Below are 11345 nucleotides of genomic sequence, written 5' to 3'. Positions count from 1 at the left end.
ATTATTCAACCAAAGACATTTGATGTTTGAGATATGTTAGCAAATGAACATTCATCTAGAAATAGAGCTTGCTTAGAATTGTGTCTAGGCTTAAGGTTGATAGTTTGATTGATCATTTGTCATCCTTAGTTCGATACTTGATTACCCAAGGTCTAATCCCTATGCCCATGAGTTCTCTTTTCCCTTAGTCAAGAAAGTATCATTCTGTTATTGCTTTCTAGTATTAGTAGTAGTTTAAAACTCATCTAAATCATTGGTTGCACTTAGATTAAGTGAGTACTTGCATTCTCGGTGCTTTGATATCCCTCAGAACTGGTTCGACATTCACTATACTACAACATTTGTCTTAGGAGCCTTGAAAACTCTTAACATCAACTTGGCAGTAGAGGGATGACCAAGACAAAAATGCCACACAGAACCATCAATAGACAGCGATCCACATAAAGCAGGAAATAAAGCAGAACAAGAAGCTTGCAGGTTCAGTATGTAAAGAGTATGGAACACATCACCCTTCCCAATCATCGAGGCCTGAGAACGGTCCTGAAGAAAACAGTAATCAAGAAAGAAATATGCAGAACAGTTATTACGATGAAGAAGTGAATGCACACTAATGAGATTAAAATGAAATGAAGGAACATGCAAAACATCATGTAAGACAAGAGTGTCAGATAAACGAATTGTGCCAGTATGCATGATGGGAAATGTTGTTCCATTAGGTAAAGAGACTGTTAAGTCAGAAGCCGCAAAGACTTCTTGAAATTTTGAGATATCAGCACAAACATGGCTAGTAGCCCCACTGTCGATTATCCAAGAACCAGGAGGTAATGAATTATATAGAGTGGAGAGACAGTGATGGTTGAAAGTAAATGTGTGATGATGATAACGTAGGTTAGAGAATAAGGTAAGAAAAGTACCAGCAGAAGATTGATCAGCCATGACACCCTGTTCAGTGATAGTAGATGCAGAACAAGAAGCAACATTGTCAGAGACTTGAACACGAGATTGAAGCTGTTGAATAATAGACTGGAGCTGAGAAGATGTAAGTTGATTAACATCCAGAGAGCTTGCTAGAACAGCAGGTGGAGGCAGATAAGGTGTAGACCCAACATTCACAGCACCAGTAACATCATTAGCAACAGATTTAGCAGGAGCTTGAGAGCGAGGAATGTAATTTGCTTGACCACGTGGAGCATATCCCGAGGAAGCTCGAGGATGAGAAGCTTGTCCTTGGTATCCAGAAGATGGTTTAAAACCAGGAGGATATCCATGTAACTTGAAGCACGTGGCAACAGTATGACCAAGTTAACCACAATGAGTACAGAGAGGACGATTACCACGAGGACGATAAGTATTATACGCAGCAACATACGCAGAAGGATCCATATACTCAGATACAGTGCCAGAAGAGCCAAGAGCAGGTCCAATAGCTTGAAGGGATACATAATCTGTCTTAGAAGGTGGTTTGATGTTCTTTTGTCTCTCATCTTGAGAAACAATGTTGAAAACCTCTTCAATGAGAGGAATATGCTTCAACATGAGAATGTAACGACGCGTCGGTTCATAAGCCTCATTCAATCCCATCAAGAACTTCATGACGCGTCCTCGCTGTTGCATCTGCTCCCACAACAAAGATGCATTGCACTCACAACGACCATATGTGCAAACAGGCAATTCGATATAGTTCTTGTATTCTTCCCACAAGGTAATCAATTTAGCATAGTAAGCACCAACATCAAGAGATCCCTGTGTAAGACTACTGAGACGTTGCTCAATCTCAAAAAAGCGAGGAGCATCATCTTGTTTGAAACTTGACATGAGATTGTTCCAAATAGATTCTGCAGTAGACATGAACAACAAACTCTGGCCTATATTGTTGGAAATTGAGTTCATAAGCCAGGTAGCTACCATATCGTTAGATCTTGACCAAGATCTAGAGTCACGACTAGTAGGAGGAGGTTTGCGAATCGTACCGTCAATAAAACCTAGTTTATTGCGAACGTTGAGAGCCATCCTCACCGAGCGTCTCCAAGAATGGAAATCAGCACCAGAGGTAAGGCGATCGGTGACGAGTTTCAATCCAGCATGATCGGAGTTATGAAGATAGTTAGATTGTCGTAATGATCGGTGATCGGAGACGGCGATGTTGGATCCGGTGGATTGGATTGAGAAGGAGTCATCGTTGAGCTGAATCAAGAGACGAAACACCACGAAAGAGCGAATCAGAACCGCAAATCTTCAATCGAAGAAGATGGAGAAGGAAAAGATAATCGATCGGAGATAGCGAACGATGAATCGATGAACGAAAAGGATGATGGAGAAGATATGAAGAAATGTAAGCTCACGAAGGGAGGAACTCATGAATCGTGAAGCTCTGATACCATATCAAGAATATTGAGAAAGGAAAAACTAGGGAGAATGCGAGAGAGAAGACGAGTTTGTTATGAATATGAATCTCACATTAAAGCTTACTGTACACTATGTTTCTAGCTTATTTACAAAGTGTGGTTAGCTAACTTACACTGTACAACTAACTGTTAACATACACCACATGCTAACCTACACTATATCTGATACAGGTAACACTGTGAATATTAAATAGATATATAAACACATCTCATAGCTAGTTGCCTAGTTGTGTATTTTTTATATTCTGTTTGATAGCGTATAATATTTCTTTTAACTAATAAACTCTTATTTTGAAGGTTATATTTATTGGTAAATTTAAAAAGAAAATTAAAATCTTGTTGTTTATATCTCCAATAGTTATATATTAATCGTTTTTCTAAACCCAAATAAAATCGTTACATTTGAAAAATCAAATGAGGGAAAACATACCCGCTGCAAGAAATATAATAACGGATGAAGACTTTGGTTTTATTAATAAACCAAACACGAGACAAGTTGCTTAATAAAACCGGAATATGAATTCAAAACCAATCGACAAAACAAAAGACAAGTTGCGAGACAAAGACCAATCAGAATCTTGCTTCCGTAAATCTCATGACGTCATCTTGACCCTAAGCTTTCGTTCTGTGGATAAAGCGCACGTGTTTTAATTCACGAACCTTCGTGGTTATGAAAAATCCACAACTTTCATATTTTCCAGCCTTTTTTAATTTCCCACTATATTAATAAAATTGAAAAACATGAAAAACTAATTTAATTTTTCCAGGTTCATGAACCTTATCCCCTCTAGTATCCACCATATAAACCTCTCCACCATCGTTCCACTGAGAAAAAAAATCAGACATTTGACAATTCAATTAAAAAAAAGAAACATAACAAAAAAACTCATTTTCTCTGTAATGATGTACGGACAGAGCGAGGTAGAATCCGACTACGCTTTGTTGGAGTCGATACGACGTCACTTGCTAGGAGGAGAGGCCGAGTTGCGGTTCGCTGAGTCAATACCGAGTTCTTGTTTCACAGAGAGCTGGGGAGACTTGCCGTTGAAAGAGAACGATTCCGAAGATATGTTAGTCTACGGACTCCTTAACGACCCCTATGACACGTCATCGCCGTCGTCCGACTTGAGTTGTATCACCGAATTTGTAGACTTAGAAACGTCGTCGAAGCGCCCTAGCGATTCTCCGGTGGCTAAAGCCGAACCGGCGGAGAGCTTCGCAGCGGCAACGGTGGAGAAACAGAAGGCGGCGACGGCGAAGGGGAAGCATTACAGAGGGGTGAGACAGAGGCCGTGGGGGAAATTCGCGGCGGAGATTCGAGATCCGGCGAAAAACGGAGCGAGGGTTTGGTTAGGGACGTTTGAGACGGCGGAGGACGCGGCGTTTGCTTACGATAGAGCTGCTTTTAGGATGCGTGGTTCCCGCGCTTTGTTGAATTTCCCGTTGAGAGTTAATTCCGGTGAGCCTGATCCGGTGAGGATCACGTCAAAGAGGTCTTATACTTCGTCTTCATCGTCTTCGTCAGAAAACAGGAAGCTGAAACGGAGGAGAAAAACAGAGAACGTACCGTCCGAGTTCCAGGTGAAATGCGAGGTTGTGTAAGAGACACGTGTCAGTTACTTGTTGGTTTCGAAGCTTTATGTGTGTTTTGTAGTAGAAAGTTTTGCTATTAAATTGTTGTGGCAGATAGTAAATTGTTCTTCATGTAAATTATTTGATATGGATTTTATTTGTTTTTTATTGGTCTCTCTTTCACTATACAGAGCCATTTCCATTAATAAATTCGTACATAAATATCATATGATGTGAATATGGTCCAACCAGAACAAAACCATATTAAATTTTACAAACTGCTATATATGTATCAGTTTTGTATTGCAAGACGAGACATAACAATATTATCAGTATGTATTAGTGTCGTCACACTGTCACAATACTAATTGAATGTGTAGTGTGCGTGTATAAGTTTTATTGAATTGAATCGTAGCTGAATAATATTCACCCTGTTTGTTTACGTACGTAGAACATAGAAAATTCAGGGTTTTGAATCCTAAATTTGGATTCCCTTTGACAACCTTACTTTTGACCAGATTATGATATGCGTTTAATTCAATTCAGTTAAAAATATTATCCAGGTTTAGACAGATCATTTAAATATATGTTCTCTTGTTGTTTTACATAGAATAATAAAACTCATAGTTTCAGTTCAAAATTTGGATTCATTTTGACAACCTTACTTTTGACCAACTTATGATATGCGTATAATTCGATTCATTTTAAAATAGCATCTAGGTTTAGACAGTAATATATGTTCTCATAAATATAAAACACTTGCTCATTTGCTGTCAAAAGCTCGTACACTCCTTTTGTTTCAATATTTAAGATGTTTTAGAATTTTTGTGTGTGTTTAAAATATAAGATACTTCTACATATTAAATAATTTAATTTTCTCCTAACTTCGTAATTAATTATATTTTTACTAATTTTTTTTATAATTAAATAATTTGATTTAAATTTATATTTTAATAATAATTTTAGAAAAATAAAATAAATATAAGTACATTGAAGCAAAATATCATAGAATACTTTTCTACAGAAGACTTGTAGAGTCTTCACAAGATTAATTTCTCATCTAGAAAATCAAACATAAGACTAAAAGATATTTTTAATGATTATTTTAAGAGAAGTTAATTCTAATCCTATTTAGTTAACAATTTGAACTTCTGTTTATAAAACAGTGTTGATAGATATTATAATTATAAATACTGCATCATTTATTCTATAAAAGATAAGTACTGTACAAAAGAAAATTTTGTATCAAGTATTATTTATGATTTGTATTATTAAAAATAATAATGTAAAATCATGTTTATCTAATTTGACATATATATATATATATATATATATCATTTTAATTATAATGAAATCTATTGAGAAATTTAACAAAATCTTATAAAAAGAATTCAAATACTTTTTAATAAAATAATTCTTTAATTTCATAATTAGTAATAAATGTTATTATATATTTATATTCATAGTATTCATTTAAAAATACAAACACCATACTAAAGTTAAATATGAAAATCATATAAAACTTCCACATAATCATTTATTTTTATAAATATAAATTTCATTCTTTAAACTGACAATTAGATAAAATATTACTTCCGCTAGAACTCTTTAAAACTAGTAAACTATATAATGCATTTATAAAAAAAATTGTTAATATATCTTCAATTTTACATCTACAACTATATATTAATCAATATTTACTAAATTTCAGAAAAGGTAAAATTTATTAAAAATGTTTCGTGCTTTGAAAATTCGGTTTGAATCTAATAATTTTTTTGAAAACCTGATGCTATTCAACTAAAATTTCAAATACCTTAGTAAAGAAATCATTCAGATCTAAACCATATATATATGAAATCATTTGGAATAACTTCAACAAAATTAACTGGTAAAATATTTAAACCAATTCAAAATATATTATAGAGATTTAATTCACACAAAATTTCATTCAAAATGAAATCCTTTTAAAATCCTTATAAAACGAGAAAAAGCTATATAATGAAATTTAAAAATCAATGACCGAATAACACCCATAAAGAGAAAATTCATATGAAATCAATTTTTGAAGCGCATAGATTTTAAACAAAGATGAATAAAGCGGCAAACCTTAAAAGAAAAGATAATAAATCATAACTAAAATTCTGTGTCTAAAGAAAGGTTTCGTGATGGGTTTTAAGCTTTTTAATAATAAAAGCGTATTGTAACAGCTAATGGGCTTAACCAGTTGGAGCCCGCGAGAACTAATCTACACGATCGCAGGACTAAAACCCAATCGTACGTACGAAATAAGAGGAATAGATAAGCTTAAGATACAACAATCCGCAGAGTATAATCCCCAGAGGGTTTTACGGATTAGGTTTAAAGCATCTTTACACCTCTCCGCCGCATACTTTTTCCAAAGCTCCCCTCATCCACTCTCCTTCGACTTCTGAGTCATACAAAACAAACACAACTCTTGTCCGAAATCATCTCTTCGACCTTTTGATTCTGATTTATTCCATGGATTCGTGTAGTCAATAAGGTTTTTTCCCTCTCGAAAACCCCATCAAGCAAAAACAGTTTCTCACCAGAATCCGAAAATGTCGACTTTGAACCCGTTTGATCTCTTGGGAGGTGACGCTGAGGATCCAAGCCAGATTGTTGTCTCTTTGCCGAAGAAGGTCGAGAAAGAAGCTCCTGCGCAGCCTGCTAAGGGTGCTAAGCTTCAGACCAAGCAGCCGCCTACTTCCCAAGCTGGTAAATTTTCTTTGATTTGTGTAGATGTTGAAGATATTTATTGTTCAGACAAGTTGGTTAGTGTTTGATTAAGTCGTGTAAGTGAATCTTGTTTAAAGATGTATGCTTTGGTCATTTGGGGGCGGTTTTTTTCTGTCTTACCTAGCTTCTGTCTGCTGTTTGTGTAATGATGATGTGGAACAGACTTAGGTTTCAGACATGATGGGTAGTGTTTGATTAAGTCATATAAGTGAATCTTGCTGACGGTTGACATGAAAGATGTAAGCTTTTCTCATATGGGGTTCTAGTGTTTTACTGTATTAGATTCTCTCTACTGCTTTGCTTGATGATGATATGCATAATCTTTTGATTTGGAGCTATGATTTTATTCTATTAAGAATATGAATATTGAAAAGTTTCTTTTACTTGTTTTGAAGTATACATAAGAAGTAAAAAATAAGTTATTGAATGAAGTGTGGTTTATCTTTAATGAATGTAGTGAGGGAGTCAAGGAATGCTCCTTCAGGAGTTCGTGGTGGTGGTGGTGGTGGTGGTGGTGGTGGTGCGGGTCGTGGACCTCCTCGTGGTTCATTTAATCCTGGAGGAGACAGACCTCATGATCTAAAGGATGGAGAAAGGACTAGTGGGTTCCGTAGATACCGCGAAAGTGGTGGTCGCGGAGGTCAACGTGGTGGACCTGCCAATGGTAGAGCTGGTGATGGAAGGGTCTTCGAGCGCCGTAGTGGGACAGGTCGTGGGTAAGCTCTCTTTTTAGGTCTTTCTACTTTCGTTACTGCTATGTTTGACTTGTTCTGTTTGTGATTTTTTTTGTTTCTTGTAACTTGATGTTTGCTAGTAATGACCTGAAACGTGAGGGTGGTGGTCGTGGAAACTGGGGTACCCCTGAAGATGATATTCCACCGTAAGCATCCTCCTTCTCTTCAGTTTCTATGTACGATGTATTGTACTATACACTGGATAAGAAACTCTATGTTTGTCTAAATAATAGACCAACGGAGGAAGCCACAACAGAGGTTGAGAAGAGCCCTGTCGCTGAGAAGGAAGGCGGTGAGGATGACACCACCGATGCAAAGAAAGACCCTCCTGCTGATGAGGGAAAGGAGAAAGAACCTGAAGACAAGGTATAAACATCTTCCACTACTCATGTGCTTTAACATGTTGGTATGAGACTATGTATGATGGATATTGGGTTTAATATTAGGAAATGACATTGGAAGAGTATGAGAAAATTCTGGAGGAGAAGAAGAAAGCTCTGCAAGCCACAAAGGTTGAGGAAAGGAAAGTTGACACCAAAGTGTTTGAGTCTATGCAGCAGCTCTCCAGCAAGAAGACCAACAATGAGGAAATCTTCATCAAGCTGGTCAGAATCTGAATTATTCTATTTTTTGTCGGTTGCTTTGACAATAACAGAGCAAGATTGATCCCTGTCTCTTTATGGTTTCAGGGATCCGACAAGGACAAACGCAAAGATGCCGCTGAGAAAGAAGAGAAGGCTAAGAAGGTTTGTTTCTCTCCCTTCTCACGTTCTAATATGCAAGCTTTTGGTTTTAAACATCTTCGTACTGAGTTCTATGCTTTGTTCTGTGTGTGATTTTAGTCGTTCAGCATTAACGAGTTCTTGAAGCCGGCTGATGGAGAGAGATACAACCCAAGAGGTGGTGGATACCGTGGAAGAGGAGGCCGCAATGGTGGTCGTGGACAGAGAGATGAAAAAGTGAACGAAGGAGCTCCTGCTCCGGCCATCGGAGACAGTGCTCAGTTCCCATCGTTGGGCAAGTAAAGACAGACCCCTCTTGGTCCTTCAGCATCTATCTATCTTATCCCTCTACTCTCTTAGTTTAATTTTGTTCTTAATTCTATCATTTTTGTTACACTTTTTCTACAGAACAAGTTTGAGTGCTTTTAAATTATGATGGAAAAAACAAATTATAAACTTTCTGTCACACAAATATTTAGCATCGCTGATTAGTGTTATAACTACCATAGTATTCAATAAAATTAAATATATTTCGAATTATATATAGGAATGGAGGAAATAGAATTTACTATAGAATGTATGAGAGTTTCAAACTTCGAAATACATGAGAAAATAATAGCAAAGCTATAAAATGAAGGAAAAAGAAGGATTCAGTTGAACGAGTTGGCAATTGGATTACATGCGATGCAAACAAATGATTATAATGATCCAAAGAGACCTTTTGAGACAAATGGAATCAAGATGAGCAACAGCCTGACTGCTGGTTCACTGGCTGTCCGCGAATCTGGACCGTCGGTGGCTTTGCACCTCCAGATGGTTGGCTAGCCATTCTGCAGACAAGAGCAACGGTTAAGTATGGAAGCAAGGAGTTTAAGGAACACAAGTGGAATCTAATCCAAACCTGGTCTTAATAGCAGCAGTCATGGCCATGAAAGCTTCTTCAACATTGGTTGCATTTTTAGCACTTGTTTCCAAGAAAGGGATCCCGAGTTCATCTGCAAAAGCCTGTAGGAGGAGAAGATGACAACGTTATTGTGTGTGTTCGACAAGGTTCACAGCAAAAAGAGACCAGTTGGTTTGAATATTTACCTGAGCTGTCTCAGTGGAAACAACCTTTTGTGATGTCAGATCGTTTTTGTTTCCAACCAGTAGCTTGTTCACATTCTCACTAGCGTAACGGTCGATTTCATTGAGCCATTGCTTGACGTTGTTGAAGCTCTCTTGGTCAGTGACATCATAGGTGACCTGCCAAGAAAAGTCAATTGTGAGGGAGGACAAAAAAGGTGATTGCTTTGTGAGAGTGAGTACATACAATGATTCCATGAGCTCCTCTGTAGTAGCTGCTGGTAATTGTCCTGAAACGTTCTTGACCTGCCGTGTCCCACTACACACAACGATTACCAAAACAAGAGTTAATATATGCTCCTTCCAAAATATTAAACTGAATATATATGTTGCTAATGGAGCTCAAGAACACTCTTACGATCTGGAGTTTGATTGTCTTTCCGTCCTGTTCGACTGTGCGGATTTTCTACATTACATCATTTGTAAAAAGATTTATACTTTTCTTTTTGTTTTTCCGTGTTCTGCATATATTAACAAACATGTACTGATGGGAAGAGGATGCTTACAAAATCAACACCAATGGTACTGATATAGCTATCAAGGTAAGAATCATCCTGCACACACACAAATTCAACATACCAAATTATAACACACAAGAGAGTAACAACCATACCATAGTGTAAACAAAGAACTAAGCGGTGATTGAACTGACAAAAGATGACTTTTTTTGACAAACAAGATGTGATTTTCAAGAACCTATTATAGATAGATTTATTTGTATTCAATATTAAAAGGCAATTACTAAAGATGATGCATCTAATGAATAATTCTTCAGCTGAGAAAAGAAACGAGAGTTACTTACAGCAAATCTTAGAAGCAAGCACGATTTTCCGACACCAGAATCACCGATAAGCAAAAGCTTGAACAGATAGTCACTGCAATCATTTTAAAAAAAAGAAAAAAAAAAGGATTAAGACAGAAACGGTTAAAACATCATTAGTGAAATGAATTGGTTTCGTATAAATCAAAACTGTGAGAGTAAGAAAGAGATCAAAGGTGTTACGTCACACCCTCGAATTTAAACTATTTAAGTGATCAACAGAGACTGCAGAGATCTCAGTCAGCTACCCCTAGTAGATCTAACCTATTTACGAGATCCCAATCGAGAATCGATGATCAGACAGAATAAGACCCCCAAACGAGGCAAATTTGGGTAGATTCCTTTGAGTAACCAACAAACATAGATCCAAAAGCAAAATCAAAAACAAAACTAAACCACCGAACACATCGAAAACATGAGAAGAGAGAGGCGTCTTACTACTCAGGATTCATGGCGAAGTATAGTATCTAGATCGATCTCCCACAACGTATCAAACGAGAATCTGACGATAGTAATGTCTCCTCGGAACAGAAAGAGAAAGAGAGATAGACTGAATGTTTTTGTTAATTTTATTTATTTATTTCTCCTTTGGCTGAAGGAATTGCTTTGGGAAAATTTGTAAATGCGTTTAGCTTTGAGATGTTTGAATGCTGACTTGGCAAAGCCAAACCAAGAGAGAGAGGGAGATGCGTGGATGACAAAGAATCATTCAGTTCTTTCCTTCTACTTTTTGTTATTTTTTTTGGGTTTTCTTGATTCTATACACTCGGACGGAGGAAAACTAATTTTAGGTTTCGAATCTCACTAATCTTACGTTTATGATTATTAAGCTTTTTGAAGAAAAAAGAAATACATTTTGATAATAGAAAAAGACAAAAATAGCACTAAATCAAGTTTATGTTCCCAAACTAGCACTCAAGGTCAAAAGTCACAAAAATAACACTTAATGTTTTATGAAAAGTCACAAACTTATGGTTTAAAGTTAAAGGGTGGGGTTTAGGATTTAGGGTTTAGGGTTTAGGGTTTAGAGTTTAGGGTTTAGGGTTTAGAGTTGAGAAATGAGGTTTTGGGGATAAGATTTCAAATTTTGAAAAATAAAAAAATTAAAATTTTCAAAGGATAAACTTAGAAATGTGCTATTTTGGTCATTTTAGTTTTGGAGTGCTATTTTTGTGATATAAACTTAGAAATGTGCTATTTTGGAGATTTG

At 36.5% G+C, this 11345-nt stretch overlaps 3 protein-coding genes across 3 annotated transcripts; 2 read left to right on the top strand and 1 right to left on the bottom strand.

The window, feature by feature from the left end:
- The first annotated feature begins 3213 nt into the window (after positions 1 to 3213).
- Positions 3214 to 4204, top strand: LOC106322682 (ethylene-responsive transcription factor 2-like). Its single transcript, XM_013760784.1, has one exon. It carries the CDS (start codon positions 3306 to 3308, stop codon positions 4005 to 4007), a length of 702 nt encoding a protein of 233 aa, XP_013616238.1. The 5' UTR covers positions 3214 to 3305; the 3' UTR covers positions 4008 to 4204.
- A 2100-nt stretch (positions 4205 to 6304) lies between these two features.
- Positions 6305 to 8656, top strand: LOC106327377 (suppressor protein STM1-like; the record flags this gene model as incomplete). The annotated part of the gene is given in 7 exon segments (XM_013765519.1): positions 6305 to 6713; positions 7192 to 7450; positions 7549 to 7614; positions 7702 to 7834; positions 7915 to 8073; positions 8158 to 8214; positions 8311 to 8656. Coding segments are annotated over 7 exon segments (1014 nt in total). The 3' UTR covers positions 8494 to 8656.
- A 76-nt stretch (positions 8657 to 8732) lies between these two features.
- LOC106327378 (ras-related protein RABD2b) lies at positions 8733 to 10840 on the bottom strand. The gene is made up of 8 exons (XM_013765520.1): positions 10574 to 10840; positions 10118 to 10190; positions 9822 to 9869; positions 9674 to 9721; positions 9503 to 9574; positions 9280 to 9435; positions 9092 to 9195; positions 8733 to 9020 (listed from the first exon to the last, which is right to left on the bottom strand). Exons 1-8 carry the CDS (start codon positions 10585 to 10587, stop codon positions 8927 to 8929), a joined length of 609 nt encoding a protein of 202 aa, XP_013620974.1. The 5' UTR covers positions 10588 to 10840; the 3' UTR covers positions 8733 to 8926.
- Between the last annotated feature and the right edge of the window lie 505 nt (positions 10841 to 11345).

This window comes from Brassica oleracea, chromosome C2 (assembly GCF_000695525.1).
Source record: "Brassica oleracea var. oleracea cultivar TO1000 chromosome C2, BOL, whole genome shotgun sequence".
Classification (NCBI taxonomy): domain Eukaryota; kingdom Viridiplantae; phylum Streptophyta; class Magnoliopsida; order Brassicales; family Brassicaceae; genus Brassica; species Brassica oleracea.
Note: the sequence above shows the minus strand (reverse complement) of the source record. Positions and strands in the feature narration are given on the sequence as shown.

Coding starts and splice junctions, on each gene's coding strand:
- LOC106322682 (XM_013760784.1), top strand. CDS start 3,306: ATGATGTACGGACAGAGCGAGGTAGAATCCGACTACGCTTTGTTGGAG.
- LOC106327378 (XM_013765520.1), bottom strand. Junction 9,575..9,673: donor AGACAATCAAACTCCAGATC/GTAAGAGTGTTC, acceptor CGTTGTGTGTAG/TGGGACACGGCAGGTCAAGA. Junction 9,021..9,091: donor ACTGCTGCTATTAAGACCAG/GTTTGGATTAGA, acceptor TCTTGTCTGCAG/AATGGCTAGCCAACCATCTG.